A 25,251-nucleotide genomic window follows, 5' to 3' on the forward strand; every position below is an offset into this window, starting at 1 on the left:
CATTTATAATACAATCTAATAATCCTAGGATTTGCTAAAAGCAAGATGAATTCAATTACAGCCTTTCTGAAAGCATTCCCTATTCTCCATCCATCCTTATGTGCCAGTATTTATTAAGACTCCAGATTCAGAGGGAAGAGTATTTTTTTTCACAGTTCCTTTAATATACCACAAACCAAACAATAAAATATAAACATTTTTTCAAGTATTTAACATTTGTTATATCAGTAATGCTGTAGGTATTATATATCGCCATACATAAATACATACACGTAAGTTTGGGTGCTGCTCGTCCATTTCCCCTTTCACTGTATCCACCCGCCTTCTCTCTCTTCCCTCTTCTCTACTTTCTTTCTCCCTTTCTCCTTTCTTTCCTACTTCCCTCTTCTTCCTCTCCTCTCCTCTTTCCCTCACCACTCCAGAGGGAAGAGTATTTTATTGGATACCCTTTTTAAGGAACCAATACTTTTGGACTAATGTATATACTGAAACAGTTATCCATCACACTGAAAAATTCACAGTAGTGAAAAGCTAGATTTTACCTTTTCTATATATTAGAGGACACTGCATGTTAAAATAAACATCATATTTTAATTGGGCAGATGCAGATACAAGACAGAGGAAATTCATTACTAAATATAAGTGAATCTAAAAGTGGGCAAGAAATAAACTGATTAGTTTATCCAAATCCTGAAATAACTAATTTTTATGAGCATTGTTAAAAGATTAAATATAAGATTTTTTCTTGCATTACTGAAGTTAAAAAAATGCAAAATAGTTATTAATCTTTATTTAACTGGATCAAAGCCTGAGTAAATTATCCTAGACTTAAATGAGTACATTGTCACCATATTAGTTCTAGTAATAAACAAAATGAAAAAAATAACAAATGAATGAGAAAAACTTAAGAAACAAGTAAAAGGATAGTGACAGAAATTTTCCTTTTCCTATTTAAAAAGCATTGCTCCACTATGTGATCACTTTTATATGTAGATAGATAGATAGAAACACTGCAGTAATATGAGGCAAGGTAAAGAAATCCAGAAATTCAGAGCAGACTTTCAGTTTTGCATCCCATCAAGACAAGACGGAAGTAGGCAGAGCTCTTCCTTCTATGTCTGATTTCGCCCTACTGGGGACCCTGAAAAGGGCCTAAAGTCACCCTGAAGAGGCAATGAAGAAGGAGGGATGCCTTGTCGATGATGGAGAGATGGCAGTCTCTCCGTTCAATCCAAGGAAAGCCTTCTAAACTGGCAGGGGAAAGACTGGCCACACCTCTGCGGCTGGCCATTAGCTGTTGACAACCGAAGAACAAAAGCTTTAATTAGCACCTTGTAAACAGCACGTTTGGACTGGGTGATAATATTGATCCTTTCTTTATTATTTTACAACTGAATTTCCTGGGAAAGGCTCCCAAGAAGCTTAAAACCTCCGGATGTGAACGGAAGGGGCATTGTCTTGCCTTTTCTCAGCATGATGATTGAGAATGGGTTAACTCTGTCTCCCTGCCCAAATAAGACTAAGTCTGTCAAACGTCGTCCCAGTCATGACGAAGGTGAAGCTATTGATGACAGTCCAACATGTTGGCTCCCATACCCTTGACAGAGGACCTTACGGACACTAAGGGGAAGGCATGGATTCTCCATCATTATGCTGAGAAAAGGCGTTCAGGTAAGACAACTCCCTTTCTCCAGCATGATAGATGGAGAATCCACGAATGGGACATACCAAAGCCGCCCTGTCCCTATGGGAGGGAATCAATCTGGGCCTGTGTCCTACCTTGAGCGCTTGTGCTTTGGCTGCCCAGAAGTGTTGGGGGCACCGTGCGAAGACTGAAGTGCCAAGTTGTCTGCCATCACAATCGGAGATATCTCAGTGGTATGCTGAGAGGGATCCCAAGTAGAGGAGCAGATTACTGAACTGTGGCTGTGTGCCACCTCACAGGGATCAACAGGTACTCTATGGCAATGGTGGCTGCAGGACCAACTTAATGAACACTGGCACACCTGTAACGCTCCTGATGGCTGTAATACCAGTTGAAAGCACCTTTGGTGCACTGGACAGGTCTACTGTGGTGGCAAGATCATCTCAGTGATAACGGCCAGCTCACACATAGTTCACTTAGTGGCGGAAAGATCACCTCAGTGATAACAGCCAGCTCAATAGTCCTAGTTGGTGGGGGCAAGGCCAAGAATGGCATGGCTAGCACACTTTGTTTGTTGGAGTGGATGAGGAAATACCTAGGCTGAGGCCTAGGGCTATAACTGTTGCCTCCTGTAATTGACCATCCACTTCTGAGAGGCTTGTCCAGAGAATGTAAGCAGGGAGGCAAGGTAAAGGTGATTGGACCTGATGTGTGGGAACAGCAGGAACTGATGGCCACTGAAAACTCTGTTATAGTCAAAAGAAGGGCTCTTGTCCCAGAGCCTTCTGCAGTGGCTGGAAGAGGGGAAGCATAAAAGGACCCCTGCACCTCTCCCAGATCCTAGGAGACCAACTTCCCTAAGCTAGGTGGCAATATACTTTGATTCCTCTAGCTTGAGGAAGCCTGTAATTCACCCCCCTGCGGCTGGCAGAGACAGGCCGGACCAAACATCCACGGGGGAGCTAGAGTGATAGCGGCTCTTAAAATGGTGGCTGCTACTGAGGGCATTCACAAGATTAGGCAGACAATTGTCTGCCTGCCCAGGAAGTCCATCCTCCACCTTCAAGCCAGTTAGAGAGCAAGCCTTTAAATCCATTTTCACATGTTTCTAATGCTACAGGCACACTTGAAAGGCAGAGGTTTTGCGAGAGAAAGACGCCCCATGCGGCTTTCAAAATGGCAGCTGCAACAAGCATACTGTGAAAAGGAAGGAGGCTTGGGGCTTCTAGAAGACTGCAGCTCAGTAAGAGCTTGCAGCTTCGAAGGGGAAGGAGAAAAAACCGCAGAGCAGTTAGGAGCTGCACTTATCCCAGCGCAGAGGGGAAAAGGAGAATTCACGAATGGGAACCATACAACCTGCTCTGATTCAGCCTGAAAAGCTAGGAGCCAAAATTACCACGTCTTTTCTGGGCACAGACTAAGTCGTGACTGGGAACTATCCTGGCCCAGGAGAGGCATGGCAAGTTTGACAGACTTAGTCTAATTGGGCAGGAAGACAGAGTTAACCCATTCGTGGATTCTCCATCTATCATGCTGGAGAAGTGGCATTTTAAATTTTTTATGGAGGACAGAAATACACAATTCTGAAATGAAAGTAATACAAAGCTACAGTTTTGATAAATCTGAGAACTGAGCTAACTGTTAAGATTTTCTCTTTGGAAAAAAAACTATTGAGATGAAATATAAGAAATATAAGAAATCAACCTTTTGTTTTAAGAGTGGAAAATGCACTTTGAATGACAACTGGTAGTGCATTTGTGTACAGCTCTATAACTAGCTCCTTGGCTGCTTGGTGACTTTCAGCTTAAGGGAGAACAGCTGGCAATAAAGGAAAATATTTTGGCATATTTATTATCCTGACCTTCATAAATACCTACTGAGCTTGGAATTTTAATCTCAACAGCTAGTGGTAGAAAAAGAAAATTTTAATTTTTGAATACATCTGGCTGCAGGGAGGTTAAACATTTTGAACACTGGGAACATTGTGGATTACAACCTTGCCTGACTGATAATTTTCAGGATACTTGAGACAAAGGATTACTATAAAATATTGCTATTAGGACTGGATTATAAAGGATATATATATATATATATATATATATATATATATATATATATATATATATATATATATATATATATATATATATATAAAGACCAGAAAAGCAGAGGAAATTTTGTTCCACTCTTACTAAGACTGTTGATACTAGAGGATTTCTAGGAATGATGTCTCAAGAGAAAAAACAAATACCTTTCAGAAGGAAATATTCTCTATGCTACAGCAAATTCATCAAACAATTCTTGCACACAAAGAGGACACAAAAAGAAATCGTAATGAGACTAAAAATAACCTAGATGATATAAAGGACCAAATCTCAAAGTTGAAGCTACAACTGGAAAGCTCCCAGACAATGACTACAAAGTATGAACAAATAAACCAGAAATCAGAGGGTGAAGCAGAAGAAATGGACCTAGAGATGGAGGAGATAGTAGATACATACACAAATAAAATACTCCAAGACCTACCTATAACAAAGAAAATACTCCTTTTTCCAAAATACACCTGATGGCAAGGAAGAGATTCTGGAAAATGGAACATAGAGCAGGCAGTGGAAATGTCTAAGGAATGTGGATGGGCAGAATTCCTCTCCAAAAATACTCTACCTAAATTGTCTTTGTCATGCCAAGCAGCTTTCACAAAAATAGAAAGAAAATTCTTGAGTGATTTAATTGCCTTGGCCTGGGAAGCTACTTGGCAAAGAAAGAAAAAGAGAGTTAGACTTAAAAAACAGAGGATTTGATCTATCAGAAGAGGCACTATCTATTTAATATACCTGTTTGAATATGATTAAAAGAATGGATGATCCTTAGATATAACTAGATTTTTATAATGGAAGATATGATTTAGATTTAAAATAGCATTTTTTTTCTTTTTTGATAAGGGAAATTTGAAAATAAGAGGAGAATTGGTATGAATAAAATTTTTTAGCTATATAAATGGAATTAATATTGAGAAAATCATAACTGACAAAGATACTTTAAATATTGATGGGAAATCAAACTTTAATGAGCACAAAAACAGGATATTGACTTATGAATTGATATTAAGCATATTCTCTCATCTCAAACAGTTATTAGTTTTTCCATATTCACATACCATTTTTCTTATATTTGTACACTCTTTTCAAAAATTAGGCAGGTAGAGAATCATATCAAGATAAGCAGCCTCAATAATCAGCCAAATTAGCCTAGACATTTGTGAAATATCCCAGGCATAAGTCCCAGAATCATTCTGGAAGCTAACAGGAAACACTAAGAGAGCTGGTGGGATCAGGGCTTTTTTTTCCTCATAGAACGCTTTAACACACTGCATTTAAAAGTTGATATCTCCAAAAAGAAAAACAAAAAAACAAAAACCTCACAAAGAAAAATGACAGAAGGGAAAGTCCAAGAAACAGAAATGGTTCATGCAATGGAAAAGTGAACCATGCGCTAGCTCAGAAGAAATAAAGTTTTGGAAACAAAAAAAAAAAACCAACAACACATTTGTTCCAGGTTCAAACAAGTCATATTAAAAAAAATGAAAGACACCAACTCAGCCCTAAATGTCAGCTGACGTTATGTGTCAGGAAGTGTTCCCAAAACCACATTAATTCCTTGCATAGATCTTCCATATTCTTTGTACATTTCAGTAAAGAATGTCATCTCTTTCTCTCTCTCTCTCACTCACTCACTTTTCCCATATCTTCTATTTTGAAAATGTTGGAACCATTCATAGCCACACAATTACAATTCCAACTTTTTATAAAAAATAATGAAGGTTTTCACTTTTTCTGAACAAGCATACCTCTACAAGCATAAAAAAGTCAATATCAGCTAGATAAAGTTAGTTGTCTAATGCATTAAAATGAAAAGAGGAATGGATATTCTAGTATAGGCTGTCAGATGTTTATAGAGATGTATATTCTTAGAACTTAGAAAGAGATAGCGCATAGAACTCACAGAAGAAAATGATCTAGTTTTAGAATCTGGTATCTCTGGTTGCTAAGCAAGAAAATGCCATTTATAGCTGAATGTCTAAAATCCTTTATGCTTATCCAATTGTCTACCTTAAATTTAAGGCACTTAATTTATAATGACATAAACAGGCTTTTCAAATGTGGAATTTGAAAATGTGTTCCCAGATACCTAGGAATTCTAGGAATTGCAGTCCCAACAAACTTGGAGTATACCAAATTGAGGAAGCTGCAAACATTGAACGAATTAAGGGGTAATTTTATTGAGGTAACTTACTACTAGGAGTCCCCTCAAGCCTTATTATACTGAAGATTGAAGTTTATGTAAAGGATGGATCAAAAATGTTGTGAGAGTACATCAAGACTGTTTATACTCTTAGAAGCCCAGCTAAAGCAAACAGGTACCTATATTGTGTAGCAGAGATACAGAAAGATGTTGGAGGTAGATGGTCACTTTAGTGACAATGGCAAAGACATCAATTCATACTCTATAGGAGAAGGCAGTGGCAAACTGCTCCTCTGTTTTACCTAAAAAAACTAGACTCTGCCATTGTGACTGACAAAATTATGATGGATATTGGGCCCTTATTGGGTTTGGTGCTGGAGATGCCAAGAGGCCTGACACAGTGCTCCGTGGCTGGGGCATCTTCAGCTGGTGTCAGGGACAGTGCCGGAGGCTGTCAGCTGTTCAGTGCCAGAGACCACTGCCACAACGAACACAGCTCTGGGTTGGGGTTCGGAGCAGCTCCGGGTGGGGGCTCAGCATGGGCTGCAGCGTGGCAACTGCAGGGAGGGGAATCCCCATGGCGGCTGTGGGGAGGGGAATCCCCGTGGCCTGTGGCTCCAAGCCGCAGGGCGGGGATGCAAAGGACAGGCGGCGACGCCGTAGCAAGAGGGGGTTCTTACAGACACCAGCATCGCTCCCAGTTACAGCACCTCTGAGTTCAGGCACCTTTTTTCTTTTCTTTTTTTTTAGAAAAAAAGCACTGGGTGGGATACTTGCATGCCTTTACCATTAATGGAAAAGTCATTTATTTAGACTTTGGGCTGATTCAGTTTATCACAGATATATGAAATACTTTTTTAATTAACGCAGCCAGGACATTCAGATAATTTATTTTGCAAAAGTAGCGAGGGAAATAATAGGTAAAGGAGATATAGGCATGACACTAATCCTATTTCAAACTTTTCTGAATTAAAAATCAAAGACCAAAAAACTACTTGTGGATACTGGTGGTGGAGAGTGAATTCCTCTTACATGTTCAATGCAATCAATGAACAAGTGTGAATAAAAAAAACAAAAATAAAAAAGAACTAAAGATCAAGGTTAAAATCAAATGAAGATGCTCAATTAAAAAAGATAAATGTGCTGCAATTTAAAGCAAAGTATTTGAGAAACACCCTTGGTATGCTGAGCTCCGAGCCATGATTTTTGAAAAAGGCATGCAAATGCTAGCAAGTCAAGACTTCTCCGAATTATGTTTTCACTAAATATTGTGCTATTTTCCCAGAATAACAGCAAATGACACATGAACTTCATATGAACTATAGGTTATGCAAGGATTTAGCACTGGCATTTTTAATCTAAAAAGTCTGTTCCAGAAAATCAATATGTTTCAGTCACAGTATTCAAATGCAATTTTCTTCATATAATAGTGCTTCTTTCTTTCTGTCTTTCTTCCCTTCTCTTTCTCTGTTTCCCTGGCTCCCCTGCTCTCCTTTTAAAGAAATAATGACTAATTTCCCATTTTTCTATGAAACAAGCAGCTGTGTTATAAGGTAATGGCATCAATAACACATTACATGTAAACAGAAAATGAACAAAAAAAATCATTCAAGGCTCTTTTCAAACCAGTGTGCTTTTCATCAGTGCTATTACTGGTTCCATTCACATTATCGGATTGAACCATGCTGCATAACCAAGGTGCTGACAAGCCTTGATTACTCAATAACTCCTGTATTCCTTTCAGGCAGGTTCACTGAAAGGACAGGAACGCAGGGCCTTCCTGTGGAGCAGACAGCTTTCCACAGAGACTCAAGTCAATGAAACCCAATGCCCTTGCGACTCCAGCACCAAAATGGAGCTTTGCATTTCCTGGTATGTATTTATGACTTTTTTTCCTCCTTTGTTCTCTATTGTTTTAGATAACAATTTATTGTGCAGCAGAGAGGCCAAGCCAAACATTTTAAAAACTCTTTTCATAACACTTGGAAAGGGGCAAACAGCTAAACCAACTCTGCAGTAAATCTGCAGTTGGCTCTTTCCCATGCTGCAGAGTCAACAAATCTGCTTCTCATCCAGGGCAAATCCAGACATTGCAATAACAGTGGAAACACAAATTTTGTATCCTAAGCCCCCAGGATCCTCTACTCCACCACCAGAATGTTGATCAGTACAGCTTCTATTCTTGGCACATTGTTTCAGCTGAATTTCCCCTTTTCTTAGTGCTTTCTTTTGCAGGTCACCCTTAAATAATAATAAACTATTTAGTTTGTAAATGAAATGCTACTTAAATCTGACACTGGAGAAAAAAAGAAATATGAATTTACTTTTCCTTATTGCAAAGTGTTAATGAAAAACAACTCTCCAGCTTGACTCAATGATGTGTCTACTGGTCTCAAACAAAGCAAATCAGAGCTATTGTGGATATGCTATCAGATGAGCTTAAACCCAGAACTCTTAAATATCCTAATGCAAAAAAAAAAATCACATCTCTGCTATGATAAGGCATATATAACTAAATTAAGCCAATTAAGGTCCAGGATCAGAGTTTGCCTGTCCTTATTCATAATGCACTTTATAGATGGAAAACGTTATACAGTATAAACAACACCAATAACTTTTGTTTAGTTTTGTCTATCAGTGTCATCTTATGGTGCACATTCTCAGTAGCAGCACATGTCACCTGAAATGGTATCCCTGGAATCTCCCCTGGAGATTCATCTTGAGAGTCCCCAAGATGTTCCAAAAATTATTCAAAACTTGTTTTTCTCTGTTTTTGTATAGTCACTTTTAGTCAGTTTAGTTTGTTTAATTTAAAATTGAGTGTTTATTTTTATGGTTGGGCATGTTCCTTTTTTATCAGTTTTTTTTCTTTTTTTTAAAAAAAGGTAAACCTTCCAGAATCAATAACAAATTGAGCAATCACAAAATTTGAATGAATGAATGAATGAACTAATGAATGGTGGGTTCATGCAGACAGCTACTAGATTTGGGATACAGATCTTAGAATTATTACCAGCTTCTTTGATTAACACTTATCTATCCATTCTTCAATGTATGCTTCCATGTGACCATCTGATGGTGTCCCTCCATGTGTTATTTTATCAAATACAACTACTTCAACTAATAATACTTTTGTACTGTTTTGTACAATTGAGAATTTGGTAACAAAGAGCTTAGAAATCTATGCTGGGCATGCTAAAATGAGAAAGAACTCCAATCCAAGAACAACTGGAGCTCATTTGCAGTTTTCAAAAGATACTGGTTCTTCAAAGTGCTTTAAGTTACCATTTTGTTAGTTCAATAGCAGTCAAATGATTACACATTGTAAGGACAAAAGTAATGGAAATATTTTGGCAGAACTAATATAATTATTTTATTTTATTTTATCTTGATTAATTGTATCAATCAAATTCATATGGTTTCCTATCTTACCAAAGGTGATTCTTGGGCAGCATAGAAAACCAGAATAAGCATGACTTTCCTCAAAGCTGGAGATACTTACAAGAAGAATATATATTCTTCCAGCTCCACTTTCTCACTTTTCTATGGAAGATGATATCAAAATCTTGTAAAATGGATCAAAATGGAAAGTCATTTTAAGATCCATTCTGTTTCCATATCATCAAGAAGAGCTCTTGATAAATGTTATAAAGTATGAGTGTCAAACCCGCTGTGTCACGTGATGTGTGACGACGTATCACAACTTTTTTCACATTGCCGGAGCTAGGGTGGGTGCGGCCTCCGCATGATGCAACTGGCCTGCGAGCCAGCAGTTTGACACCACTATTATAGAGCAATTTCCTAGGAATTGCTTTTGACATGTCCTTAAATTGGAGCAAAAGACATAAGTTGAATCACTCAGCACTTTAAGTTTCAGTTGAATCTTATTAGTCTGGCTATGAATTTTAAGACTCATTTAGTGTCGACTTCCGGTGGCTCCGCGGCGCCGGAGACAGCCTTCCCGGGCTGCCCGCGGCTCAGCTGTGTGATTTTTCGCCCGAAACAGCGCCGATCAGCTGTTCGGGCGAATTTGAAGCCCCCTCCTCGGGAGAAGAGGAGGGGGTGAGCCCCCAGGTAGGGGTCGAGTTCTCCGGGGCCGCCTGAGCTTGGAGCTCGGGCGGCTGAAGGATTGAACTCCCCCGTAGCCTGGGCTGCTCCCAGCTGGCTAGCGTCTCTGCTCCGGACTTTATGGAGCAGAGCCAGGCGTCTGCGACCATCCCTGCTTGAAGGAGAGACTATGAAAGGAAAAGAGCAGGCAGAGCAGTACAAGAGGGAAAGATGAAGAGATGAAGAGGATTATTTTATTTTACTCTCAAGCTTGATGGACTTTGCTTAAAACTTAAAGTGAAAGTGCGTCACAATTGTAAGTAAAAGATGGTGGCTAAACCTCCCCCTAGAACTTTTCGGAGTGCTGGAAATTCTCCGGTGCAACAACAATCATTACTGCAGGCGTTGCATTCTCCTGATGTATTGACATCGAAGGATCTTGAAAAACATACCCAGTTAATTTTGGAGTCAATGGGTGTTAAATTTGTACAGATGGAGGAGAAATTGGAGAAATTGGAGCAGAGAATGGAAGAAAGGATGGAGCAGAAACTTAGAGAGATGAAGGTAGACATTTTGTCCTCAGTGCATAAAGTAGCTAAATGTGTGGAGGTGCTGGATGACCAAGTGGAAGACTTGACTCAAAAGAATGCTATATTAGAAGCAAAAGTATTGGAAATTGAAGATTTAAAAGACAAAATGGATAGCGAACAGAGTCTGGCTCAATTTTATCAGATGCAGTTTGCTGTTAGAATTAGAGGCCTAAAAGAGAATATTAAAGAAGATTTAAAGCAGCTGGTTTCTGAGGCTTTTGAGGGGGTATTGAACCATCCAGCATCTGAAATAAAACAAGGCATGGACAAAGTGTTTCGTGTGAATTCGTGGATTGCTAAGCAGAGAAAGTTGCCTAGAGATGTGGTGGTTTATTTTGTAAAAAGGGAAATTAGAGATGAAGTTATACAAGCTGCCTATGATACTAAAGTTGTGATTGCTGGTCAAGAAGTTTTGGTTCTAAAAGAAATTCCTCCAAAGATTTTAAAGAGAAGGAAGGACTTTATATTTCTTGTGCAAGAGCTCAAGCAAAGAGATATAAGGTTCAGATGGGAGATCCCAGCTGGGTTGAGCTTCATGTATGATGGCAAAAGGTACTGTTTGGGTACTGTGAAGCAAGCGCATGATTTTTACAACAATGTTTTAAAAGCAACCCCATCAACACTTCTGGAAGCTGCAGAGGGATCTGGAGAAGGAGAACATCAAGAGAATGAAGATGGACAGATAGACGAGAAGGGTACAGGAGGAGATCAAGCTGCAACTCTTTTGGATGATCCTAGAGAACAGAGGGTGACGCGTGCTGCCTTAAAACGCTCAAAAAAGATAAAAAAATAAGACCAGTAGAAATCTATGGAACTTCCACAATATACTTATAGTCAAGTGGTAGTTGTGTTTTTAAGAGTTTTGGGATGATATGTATGGTAACAGAATTTTTAATTTGGAATTAATGGACAATTTACTACAGAGGAAGAGGAAGAAAGTTTTGTGGGTTAATGCGGGTTAATTTGTGTAAGAACTATCTATTATAGCCTATTTTGGCTAGAGAGGTTAATAGGGATAGGTGCTTGTGATGTGTAAGTGAGAATATGTCTAGGTAATAGTGAATTGTGGAAGAACATAGATGGGAATGATGCTAGTTTTCTTTTATTTTAGTTCTTTATACATATTTAGTATTGTTAAGGATTGGTTTACTCTATATAAGCTAGAGAGTGATGGATTTTAGAGTTTATAATTGTTAGTATATGATTGTTTATGATTGCTTTTTAGATATATACCTTGTATTTTGCTCTGGGAAGTCGGGGGGGGAGGGGGGGAGGAGGGGAAGTAGAGGGGGGGGAGGCAGGGGAGGGAGGAGGGAGAGGGGGAGGGGGGGAGATAGGGGGGAGGTAGGGAGGGGAGGAGGGAGGGGGAAGGGGGGTTTTTCAAAGGAAAAAAAATAAAGCTAGAGGAAGTTGAAAAAAAAAAGACTCATTTAGTGTCCTAACTTTCACAGCCATACTTTGTGGATCATTACAGGTTATAATGTTATTAGTTATTTGAACGGTTTCATTTTGACTTCTATTGTTATTCCTCAACAATAACTGTCAAAACTGCATTTCATACAAAATATCATTAGTTGAAAGTCAGAAGAAAAGGCTAGGATATAGAGCAAATACATATTCCTCTGAGAGTTGCTGACATACTTCAGAATTTGTTACTTGAAGTTGATTTGTTCCTTGTATTAATATTGAGGACCAGCTGGTATTGTAGAGTTAAGTGAATCTACGTATATTCACAACAAATCTTGTTTTAAATCATCCAGGTTTGAATAGTGAAACAAAATAGCATTACAGCAGCATAGAAAATAGAACCAGAAATTAAGACAGCGAAAAGCAGTTTGGAAATCAATACTAAAGCACTGAAAAATGAAAAATCTCAGGTATAAACAAATAATAGGAACTAGTTAATAAAAAAGAAGTTTTTCACTATCTGGACACTGCAAAAAAGAAAGTCTGTCCTGTATTCCTATCACCGTATATACCTCTGACAGTATGGAACAGTCTCACCCCTGCAAATATCACTAGATAGGAAGATCATATGAGAACAGACAGTCTTTTCAGATACTCTTGTTTCAAATTTAAATATGAATTTGGCTTGAAATTTAATGGAAAGCCAATAAAATTCAAATCCTACTTAAATATTGTACAACTGCAATAGATCCCAGTGTCAATATTCATTCAATCCTTTCAAAAATCACTAAAATCAGTCCTATCAGAACAAAATATTAATGAAACCTGAAATTTACAGTTAGTTAAAACAACTATTTCTCAATCAGTTGTCTTACTGAATTTTCTCCTTGGAAACTGGCTCAGGTTTGGGTTCCTCTCTAATTGAGGACAATGTGATTCAGGACAGTCTTATAAAAAACATCAAAATCTCAGTTTTTCCAGGGATGCATCCTTAATGATGGTTATAAGTGGGTACTCAGCACATTGAAACAACATATTAAGACCTGGAAGCCCAACAGGACTAATATGCTTTACCCAGGAATGTTTTTTTTCCTCAGAAGCCCCTTTTTAAAACCAGTGAGATACTTGCACCACATATTCTTCCAAATTCCAAATAACACTAACTTTAGCACACTTCAACGCTTTCCTCACAACAATATTTATTTGTGTTTATCAAATTTTATACTACCCATCTCACCTAAGTGACTCTTAGTGGTTTTTAATAGAAACAAAAAAGTGATATAAATGCATAAATAAAAAGCAAATATAAAATAAAGCTAAGAACTAAGTTAAAATATTAAAGATTTAAAAAGGAAGCCCTCTGTGATGACTCAAGACACGGCACAGAGGCAACACAGTCAGCTGACAGTTCAAACTGCCCCTTTATTGCTCCCAATGTTCCCCAAATGCTCCTACATTTCTGGCAAGTCCCAGAGCAAAGTGACCACAAACACACACATACACACACACATCTCCAGCAGCCTCTGGCTGCAAGTAGTCCAACACAAAGCTGTGAGCACAACGGCTGCCAAAATAAGAAATCCACCAGGACAAGGGATTAAATCAATTAGTCCAGGAAGCAAAGGAAGAAGGCAATTAATCCAGAAAACAAGAAATAAAGCAAGAAGTCCAGGAAATGTCCAACATCAGCAACGGCATACAACCCTTCATGAATTCAGTGTTTGTTTCCGACAAATGCCCCTCCCCACACCGTCTCCTTAAATCTTAGTCCCCAGGTGTGCCTTGTGAAGTTGGGGTAGTGACCCGAGTAGTTTGGTCAGCCTGCGCTGCTCCCGCCTTCTCTCCACTCTCCATGCTCGAGTATCAGGAGTGGGTGGTCCTTGCTCATTGCATGAGCTCTGTTTCTCATGTTCACTGCTTAGCCTCTCTTAGTCAAACTGCCCATTGTTCCCTGCCTTCAAGCCATCCCAATCCTGAAAGGCCCTGGCCTTCCTCAGCCTGCTCCCCCCCACCCCCTATTCCTCTGAAGCCAACAAGGCTTCCCCCTCAATCTCCATCAGCTCCATCTTCCTCCACAGAGTCAGGCTCTGACAGGGGCATGACATTCTCATGTCACCAAACACGATTCTATAATGCATACAACTCTTCGACTCTCATACCAGTTGGCAAAGCCAGGTCTTAATAATATTTTGGAAGGTCAGAAGAGTGGGGGCCTGCCTCACCTATAGAGGCACGATTTTTCAAAGTACTGGATCTCTTCCAAGATCCCAGCAGGCAAAATTCTTTAATTGATGGGATCTGCAACATACCCACCTTGCCTGACCAGATGTGATAGAAAGATGTAATTGGGATGAGACAGTTGCTCAGGTAATCTGGTGCCATGCTAATAAGCTAATAACTAATACCTTGAACTGAACCTGGTAGCAAACTGTCACTCAATGCAGCTTATGTAGTAGACAAGTAACACAGCTTGGCAGACACCCCAAACTGCTCACCCTGCCAATTCTGCACCAACTGTAGCTTCTGCATACTCTTCAAGGATAACCCTATATAGAGCGCATTGCAATAATCCATTCAAAAGATGACCAAGCTATTAGTGATTGATGTCTTGATTCAAGAAATTATGGAACTGGCCCACAGCATGAAGTTGAGCAAAGGTCCTTATAGACACACTTGCCATCTGTTCCTCAAGCAAGAGTTAGGAGTCCAGGAGGAACTCCAGATTATGAACCAGGTCTGTCTGGGGCAGTGTAAACCCCACCCAGATCAAAGATGGTAAACTTCTGTATACAATGGATTCTCCTACCCACAACCCTTCTATCATACCAGGATTCAGTAGAAGTCTATTGTTCCCCATCCAGACCCCAGACCACCAGGTACCATGAAAGCAAATCCACAACATCATTTATTTTGCCCAGGATTCAAGGAGTGCAGTGACTCATGTGGTTAGGATGTTGGGCTGACAATCAACAATCCTATGTTTGAGACCCGACTGCTGCTGCATGTTGGAGGGGTCCATCATTCCCTCCAACTCCTGATAACCTGTTAGTATGAAAGTGAATAATCACAATTAGATAGATAGGTATCACTTCAGTGGGCGCACTATCAGAGACAGGAAAGGAGCTGCCAACCAAACATCTCCTAGTCAATGGTGATGTCACCAGCTAATCCTTTCAATCTGGAAGTGCTCTGATGCTTTTGATACAAATGCAAGTAAGACAGAGGTATATACTGGATATCATCAACATAAGGATGCTACCCCATCCTGTGGAGACAGAGCCTCTCACCCAACAGTTCAATATAGATATTAAAAAAGAGCAAAGAGAAAGAGCTAAACAAGGAGCTTCCAGTAGAGTAAATGAAATTAAGAATGAAAATATTTTTGGTGAGAAATGAAATAATTTGCAAAAGAATTAAAAGAAGGAAATGTTTGGAGTATTTAAGGAATGATAGTGATATGAAAGAGTGGAACTTAAATAAATGCTACAAATGTTAGACTACAAGCACAAAAAAGGTGAAAAGGAAATACATTATGTGAGAATGGCAAAACTGAAGTATAAATGTAAAACAGAGAAGTGAATGTGCTTTGCTTATGGAGTAATTGTGTGACTTGATTAAAGTTGTATGAAGACTACATCAAGGCCTGATGGTTATACCTTGTGTAATAGGAAAGGTACCAAGAAGGGATACAAAAACTATGCAGCAATTAGGCTGAGAAAATATTTTGCAGAATTTTGATTGAAAGGATATGGGAGATACCAGTGAGAAAAAATTGAAAATTACATGAAAAGAAAAAACAGACTAAGTAGAGGAACTTGTATTATCTTGATAAATTCTTTACTAAAAGTCAGGAAATGGATGAGAATTTTTAAGTCACTGAAATACTGATAAAACCTATGTGTAGAATATGCATTATGGTGTGAAATGAATATTTGTGAATAAATGAATGGAAAATATCTGCAACAGTCTGTTTTATTACATGGAAGTAAGAGCTGGGTAGCAGAATATAAAAGTAACCTGCATTCATTTTATATTATTTTTTATTTACTTAATTAAATGTATTAAATTTAGACAATTCCAGATGATTGCGTGGCCCACAGTATAAAAGCGAAGATCAAATCATAAAACAAATATCTAAAGGAAAAAGAATGAAAAGAAAAAGGAAACCGAGAAAGACGGTGAATGAAATTAACAAGATTTTTTTTTAAAAAAACCTATGTGATATAAAAGTCACATAAATAATTATGGCACCTTTTTTCAACTTCTGAAGAAGGGTTATTGACTTAGAACCAGTAATCAGTATGTAGTTTCAGGACAACAATTGCCCCTACATATATATACCAAATAACAAGTGTTCAGGTTGAAAATCCTATCAAGAAGAGATTCTCAAATGGCCTCTCTTCTTCAGAAGACTACAATAGTACTTTTAATTCTGCATTCAACTAATTTCACTTTTAGTATCATATTATATTAAATAGTTAAACAAATCAATTTGAAAACATGGTTACTTCAATAAAGCAGACGTGAAACACATGGCACTGAATTACAATGAATTTAATGAAAATGAAACAGGAATATCTTCCTACCATGTTCCTGGAGGAGCAAACTTACAGTCTGTTCATATTTAAAATAAGTTGGTGTTCATTACATCTGAATGTGATCATTATGCTGCCTATATGTGCTACACTTAAAAGCTAAAAACAAAGTGAGATTTTTCTTAGAATATCTATTCATTTATTTTACAGTACAAAATATATCTTCCCATTATATAAATGTATTTCCAATTGTTTCGCTTTAATTGGATTGTGAATCAAGCTCTAACTGTCTCCGTGACTGAATGGGGCCACCAAAACCAGCTGTATATATTTGTCTGTAAGAAAAAAGGAAAAGGAAAAAATGCTAAAAAAAAAAGTCTTGAGTATGATTAAAGGTATACTGTGCATGCTGAACAATATGTACAGGAAAATAGTATAAAGGCAATGGGCAATGATTTATTGGTGGAACTTCAAAGTCGGAGAAAATAAAAGTGGTTGTATAATAAAGAAAATGCACTTATATCAGGAATAAATATACCACAAGCTTTTAGAAAACAGTAAAAATTGAATGCTTTTATAGAGCATGACACAAATAGGTTACACAACAAGTGCAGTATTTTTATATCAGTTCAAATAAATAATATATACAGCTTACTTTTAGATAATGGTATAGATTCAACAATCCTTTGTCCCATAGCTGAAAAGAAAAAAAAAGTATTAGAAGAGATGAATCATTTCTTGGAAATCTCTCAAGGTAAACAGATTTTAAAAATGTTTATATTTCCCCTCTCCTAATGCACATGGACCCACTTAAGAGCAAAAAATTGCCTGTTAAACACTAGATGTGATCAAGTTAATCTCTTATTTGAACATGTAACAGAAAAATGAAAATAAATAAGTAAACCATCTCAGAGAAAGAAATGATCATATAACATTTATCTTTATGAATAATTAATATATCAATTAATTCTATATAATTATTAATTCCCTTCATGGATTACTGCCTTGTCGTGGCGAAAAGGCTTGCGTAATTCAATGAAGCTATGAGCTATGCTGTGCAGGGCCACCCAAGATGGAAAGGTCATAGCAGAGAGTTCTGACAAAACGTGATCTACTGGAGAAGGAAATGGCAACCCACTCCAGTATCTTTGCCATGAAAACCCTATGGACAGTACCAAAAGGCAAAACGATATGAAGCTGGAAGATGAGCCCCTCAGGTCGGAAGGCATCCAATATGCTACTGGGGAAGAGCAGAGGGCTAGTACTAGTAGCGCCAGAAAGAATGAAGCCAAATCCGAAAGAACGCTCAGCTGTGGATGTGTCTGGTGGTGAAAGGAAAGTCTGATAAAGATTTTTTCTCCATAGGAACCTGGAATGTAAGATCCATGAATCAAGGAAAGCTGGAGGTGGTTAAACAAGAGATGACAAGACTGAACATCAACGTCTTAGGTATCAGCGAACTAAAATGGACAGGAATGGGTGAATTTAATTCAGATTACCATCAGGTATACTACTGCGGGCAAGAATCCCTCAGAAGAAATGGAGTAGCCTTCACAGTCAATAAAAGAGTAGGAAAAGCAATACTGGGATACAATCCTCAAAATGACAGAATGATCTCAGTTCGAATCCAAGGCAAACCATTCAATATCACAGTAGTTCAAGTCTATGCCCCAACCACCAGTGCTAAAGAGGATGAAATTGACCAGTTCTATGAAGCCCTACAGCACCTTATAGAACTAACACCAAAAAATGATGTCCTTATCATCATGGGGGATTGGAATTCTAAAGTAGGAAGCCAAAAGATAACTGGAATAACAGGCAAGTTTGGCCTTGGAGTACAAAATGAAGCAGGGCACAGGCTGATAGAATTTTGTCAAGAGAATACGATGGTCATAGCAAACACTCTTTTCCAACAACCCAAGAGACGGCTCTACACATGGACATCACCAGACGGTCAACACAGAAATCAGATTGACTATATGCTCTGCAGCCAAAGATGGAGAAGCTCTATACAGTCAGTAAAAACAAGACCAGGAGCTGACTGTGGCTCAGACCATGAGCTTCTCCTTGCAAAGTTTAGGCTTAAACTGAAGAAAGTAGGAAAAAGCACTAGGCCACTCAGGTATGAATTAAATCATATCCCTGTTGAATATACAGTAGAGGTGACAAATAGATTTAAGGAATTAGATCTGAGTGCCTGAAGAATTATGGACAGAGGTTCGCAACATTGTACAAGAGGTAGCAACCAAAACCATCCCAAAGAAAAAGAAATACAAGAAAGCAAAATGGCTGTCTGAGGAAGCTTTGCAAATAGCTGAGGAAAGGAGGGAAGCGAAAGGCAAGGGAGAAAAAGAAAGATACGCCCAATTGAATGCAGAATTCCAGAGAATAGCTAGAAGAGATAAGAATGTGTTCTTAAATGAACAGTGCAAACAAATAGAAGAAATCAATAGAATAGGGAGGACCAGAGATCTTTTCAAGGAAATTGGAGAAATGAAGAGAACGTTTCATGCAAAAATGGGCATGATAAAGGACCAAAATGGCAGGGTCCTAACAGAGGCAGAAGAGATTAAGAAGAGGTGGCAAAATTACACAGAAGAACTATACAAGAATGAGCTTAATGTCCCTGATATTCACAGTGAGGTGGTTACTGACCTCGAGCCAGACATCCTAGAATATGAAGTGAAGTGGGCCTTAGAAAAACTGAGCAACAACAATGCTAGTGGAGGTGACAGTATTCCAGCTGAGCTATTCAAAATCTTAAAAGGCGATGCAGTAAAAGTGCTACACTCAATTTGCCAGCAAATTTGGAAAACTCAACAGTGGCCACAGGATTGGAAAAGATCAGTTTACATTCCAATTCCAAAGAAAGGCAGTGCCAAAGAATGTTCAAACTATCGCACCATTGCACTCATTTCTCATGCTAGTAAAGTTATGCTTAAAATCCTACAAGCTAGACTCCAGCAGTATGTGGACCGAGAACTACCAGAAGTACAGGCAGGATTTCAAAGAGGTAGAGAACTAGAGATCAAATTGCCAACATACATTGGATCATGGAGAAAGCTAGGGAGTTCCAGAAAAACATCTACTTCTGCTTCATTGACTATGCTAAAGCCTTTGATTGTGTGATCATAACAAACTGTGGCAAGTTCTTAAAGAGATGGGCGTACCAGACCATCTTATTTGTCTCTTGAGAAACCTACATGTGGGCCAAGAAGCAACAGTGAGAACTGGACAGGGAACCACTGATTGGTTCAAAATTGGGAAAGGAGTCTGGCAAGGCTGTATACTGTCGCCCTGCCTATTTAACTTATATGCAGAGTACATCATGAGAAAGGCAGGATTAGAGGAATCAAAAGTTGGAGTTAAGATTGCCAGAAGAAATATCAACAATCTAAGATATGCAGATGATACCACTCTAATGGCAGAAAGTGAAGAAGAACTAAAGAACCTCTTGTTGCGGGTGAAGAAGGAGAGTGCAAAACTTGGGTTGAAACTTAACATTAAGAAAACCAAGATCATGGCATCCGGCCCTCTCAATTCCTGGCAAATAGATGGGGAAGAAATGGAGGTAGTGACAGATTTTATTTTCCTGGGCTCCAAGATCACTGCAGATGGGGACTGTAGCCAAGAAATTAAAAGACGCTTGCTCCTTGGGAGGAAAGTCATGGCAAATCTAGACAGCACACTAAAAAGCAGAGACATCATCCTGTCAACAAAAGTGCGTATAGTCAAGGCGATGGTCTTCCCAGTTGCAATGTATGGCAGTGAAAGTTGGACCATAAGAAAGGCTGAGCGCCAAAGAATTGAGGCCTTTGAACTATGGTGCTGGAGAAGACTCCTGTGAGTCCCTTGGACTGCAAGGCGATCAAACCGGTCAGTCCTAGAGGAGATCAACCCTGACAGCTCTTTAGAAGGCCAGATCCTGAAGCTAAAACTCAAATACTTTGGCCACCTAATGAGAAGGAAGGACTCACTGGAGAAGAGCCTAATGCTGGGAAAGATTGAAGGCAATAGAAGAAGGGGACGACAGAGAATGAGGTGGCTGGATGGAGTCACTGAAGCAGTAGGCGTGAGCTTAAATGGACTCCAGAGGACAGGAGGCCTGGAGGAACGTTGTCCATAGGGTCGCGATGGGTTGGATACGACTTCGCAGCTAACAACAACAAAATGAAAATAGAAGCAAACATTTCTCCTCTCAACCTCAAAGCTATTCTGGAGAAGGGAAGAGAAGGCTCATGCCTAGAAATATATTCACATAAGCTATGATATAATACCATGATAACTAGCAGCATCTAGATCAGACATGTCAAACTTGCAATGTCACATGACATCACACGACGTATCGGAACTTTTCCCACATTGCCTGCAATGGGGTGGGCATGGTTTCATTATGACACGTCTGGCCTACAGGCTGGCAATTTGACACCCCTGATGTAGGTTATCTTAAGATCTTGAAAAAGCAAAGTAGGATCAGACGTGGTAAAGAGGTATTTGGGGAAATAAGACTCAAAAATGCAAGTACTGGCCAAATTGGAAATGCAAGACCAAAACAAATATTTGAACTGATAATTTAAGCCCCAGAAGCTGACCTGACTTGAAATAGATTTTTTTTTACAATTCATCATAGCATTTAATGTCTGAATGTAATCAGTAAGATCATATCCTACTTAAGAATTTCACTAGTTGTTCATTCTAGAAACTACTTGAATCCTGGAAAAGAGAATATTTCAGTAATTGTTGCTTATTGTATGTTTGATTTTCTTTGAAGTAATATTATTTCTAGTCTACTTTCTAATCTTTACAATGAAAGGTTAATAGCTCTTATAATAACTATACCTCAAAGATTTTTTTCCCTTATCTTTGCACCCTGTGAGAAAGTAACAGAAAAACAAAGTATTTTGAAATGCCTTTAAGCAAAATCTTGTCTTACATAAAAGACTCTGGTCTACTTTCATTGCATTCTTTCCTGACTTTTTGATGGCTTGATAAAACTAGGGATATTTTTTCCCATTCTGGTTTTATACATCACAAATACCCATGCTCTTGTCTGCAGTGACATGAAGCCAAAAGAAGACTTGGTTTATTTTGCCTGCTTTCTGTTATTGAAATTGTCTGTTTGAATGTGAGCCAAACTCAAGGCAAAGGAGGTGTTATGACAGGGCAACCAAGAGCAAGCTATTTCATTGACTGCATTTTAGTAGCTATTTTTGTGATTCATCAGTCTCCAAGTAACTGGTTTCAGTACATCTTGATTAGGGTAAGAGGAGAAAGAGGTGCCAACTCAGGTAACAAACTGCCTTTGAACACTTCTGGCTGAGTTTTTTGTGATAGGAGAGATTTGCTCCAAAACACAAAAGAAAGAATGCAGAAATATTAAAAATGTGTATTTAATTTCAGAAAAGGAGAAATAAGTAAGTACAGATTATGCTTCCTCTGGCATTCCCTGTTCAATATGGAGTTTACACATTAGAGGCATAGCTTAGCTGGGAGGAAAACACTTAACAGAAGGCTATAGGAAAGGAAGGAGAATTGATTCTTCATTTGCATATCTTCCTCTTATTTTATTTTAAGCCCTCAACCCTTCTTTTAAAGTAATTGGGGCATGGAGAATTCAAGGATATGCTGTGACAATGTTCACTTTGGCCCTAAGAAAACTTCAAACCAAAAGCCTTCAAATATCAGGGAGCACATTGGGAGGTGGTGGGGGGGCGGCGAGAAATGGGTAGAGAAATAATGATGATGGTGGTGGTGATGATGATGATGTAGCCAAAATCTCCATTACAAGGCAAGAATATGGATAACCAAACACAAAAAGCTTTGTGAAAGATGGAGTGATCAAAGAAGTTAAAGATTAATATTCCACACTGAGAACAAAAGGATGCTATTTTGTGGTCCTGTGCTTATTCCTTTGAATATAAACATTGTTCTGAGAACCATTTTTTCTTTAAACAATCTTTAAAGGATAATAAATTAGGCCTTGGACAACCATACAAGCTGCTACTAGATGTGAATGTGAATGTGTCTGTAGAAAAGGCTGACTTTCAATCAAAGTCCATTGAAAGAATAGTTGGATTTTCTAAAGAAGCATGTTGTGCCTATTAAGAAACTTACAAAAGGGGCTATTTTCTTGATTTATGTTTGGTTGCTATAGTGATCTTGCAATATAGACAGACAGATGAAGCCTTCATTTAACAATTGCATAGGGTTTCCCTCACTACATTCAGAAGGCATACAGCTACAGTAGATAAAGTATATTGTGCAAGTATATTGTACCTATAATATATCCTAAATTAGCTTTAAACACTCTCAAAACTAGCTATGAATAAATAAAATTAATTCAGGCCCTTGTACTTTGAACATTTTCACACAGTTTTGTTTTGTTATCTTCTTCCTTCTCTCAAAAGTATGTCCATTTCATTTGGGTTTAGAACCAGAGTTGAACTTGATTAGTGTTTGGATGAATGGCCTTAAGGAAATCCCAAAACGGAAGCAAATTTTTAAAAAATCATACAGAAAGAAGGCAATGGCAAATCACATGTCTCTTATTCCCAATAAAATCCTATGGAAGCATCCATGTAGTCATCAGGACTGATTTAAATAACAAAACAAAAGTCTTGCCTCAAGGATTAAAGCGAATTTCCCAGTAAAGGCCAACTGATCACCTGGAGCTATATAGAAAGTCTAGGCAGGATAGTTACAAAAATATGTAACAGCAGGAATGGCAATCTAGATTGTCTTCAAGCACCAACTAGCCTTTACCTCTGGGGCAAAGTCTGGAGAACTGCAAACCAAGAACCTGCAATTATCACGTTGTGGCAGCTGATGGACACATAGCAATTATACTCAATTAAATATATGATACAACATTATTTCTGTACATTTTTTTTAAAAAAAAGACTTAATAAAGATTAACTAGCTAGCCATGAACACTGTTACTGATATTTACTATAATTCTCCCTTAATCTTTCCTGTAACAAAATTATGTGTATTACTAAATTAGTTTTGCAAGTTACAATTGCAGTATTAAAAACGCTTAAAGGATAATGCCATTGGATGCGTAAGATCTTAAAGCATACAGATAAAAGGTAGAATCCTACAAAAGAAAGAACCCTACAAGCACATTTAACAATATTCTTCCTTTAGACTTGAAGATATGACTCTGTAAGAGATGGCAGCGCCCTTTTCCCAAAAGGGGAGAACAGAAGTGAGTTAATCTTAAAATATGGCAATGGATGATTATGTATTAAGACATTCCCAAATTAGAACAAAACATTTATACAATATGCAAAACTGAATAAAATACATTGTCAGGCTTCCTTAAAATGAATTCACAAGAGAAAAAGGTAGTTAATTAGTTTTGATTACTGTGTTCCAAAATCAGTTCAAGTTCTTTCATGTCCACTCTGTGTCTAGCTGCTGTGTATAGAACACTATAATGTTACATTATCAAGGTTGCCTTTCTGATTAAGCACATGCTTTTATTACCATTTTATCTTTTTTTCTCAAGTCTTTTTTCTCAAAACTATTATTGAAACATTACTTGTGAAGAACTAAAATGAACAAATCAATAGTGGAATTTGGGTTTTATTCTATGCTACAATATTACCAAGATCATCTGACATCGAAGCTCAAACAGGATTTGGCTACATTGATTTTTTTTATATTCTAAGCAACCATGCTGCTGATGTTTGTGAACAGCTATATATCAAGTCACATGTAATTTTTTATTAGAAACTGCTGTTTGTTTGAAATTTAATCCTTTTTATAAGAGTAGACATCCTTTGGTTTTATGTTACTAGTTGAACTAGCTCCTTGTAACAGGCTCCTTATAACTAGCTCCTTGTAACTAGCTCCTTGTAACAGTTATAGTTCAATATTTGACAATTTTTCCTGGAAGTATACCAATTATGTATTCTTCTAGTGATTTTAGACTTGTCTGCCATTTTGGTATCTAGCCTAGATTTCAAACTAGGACCCATAACACTAATATGCAAAATATTGCTTTGCTCACCTGATTTTAACTGAGAATTATGAACTAGGTCAGTTCAACCAAAGCACCAGTTCTACTTAGGGCCTTATTTCCAAGAATGCAGTCCAATGCATTGGAAGTATGCCCATCTTATCAGAATAAAACTGTTGAGAAATTAATGAAGTAGTTTGTCATTATTCTGAAGTTTTTATTCCTGGCTGTCATTTTTTCTTGTTTAAATTATATGTTGAATTTTATAGTGTGTTAATTTTAAATTCTGTTCACCATCCATAGCCATTTTGGTGATATATCAAAGGTGGTATATATTATCCTAGGAGTTCAGACTGGATGGTAAGTGGTATTGCCCTCTAGTAAATGGATGTTTAAGTCAACATAGTGGCTATTTTTTCAGAATGCCCAAAAACATGCTTTTAAATTTCAAATTTGCCTGGATATTCAAAAAATACGGAAGATCCTTTCTGCGTAAAGTATAAGTAAAGCAGGGTACAAGATCGTGCTGATGGCTGTAAGTATCTTAAAATAAATGTAAGTTCTCTTAGCTAACAGTTTGGAAGTTAGAGATAAAAGTAGAGCCGTGTGTATAGTTCACTTTCTTCAAGTTAAATTCTCCAGGCATTCAAACATATATTTTAAACAGCTAAAATTAAATTTTAAGCAGGAACAAGAAGTTGTAACAAAATGCACTTCTGGAAAAAAACCCCAGCCTGAGAATTTAGGAAGACCCTATTTAATAGCCTTGGAGCATTCAATGTGACTTTGTGCAAATCATTATCTCCTAACAAACATTAGAGA

At 38.0% G+C, this 25,251-nt stretch overlaps 1 protein-coding gene across 1 annotated transcript in view; it reads right to left on the reverse strand.

The window, feature by feature from the left end:
* The window catches only part of RARB (retinoic acid receptor beta), a 236,036-nt gene that overhangs the window by 161,693 nt on the left and 49,092 nt on the right, over positions 1-25,251 (reverse strand). Inside the window, exon 2 of the mRNA XM_083376152.1 lies at positions 17,122-17,163. Coding sequence (XP_083232278.1) covers positions 17,122-17,163 — 42 coding nt within the window. The remainder of the gene's footprint in view (positions 1-17,121; positions 17,164-25,251) is intronic.

This window comes from Vipera ursinii, assembly GCF_947247035.1.
Source record: "Vipera ursinii genome assembly, chromosome: Z".
Lineage (NCBI taxonomy): Eukaryota > Metazoa > Chordata > Lepidosauria > Squamata > Viperidae > Vipera > Vipera ursinii.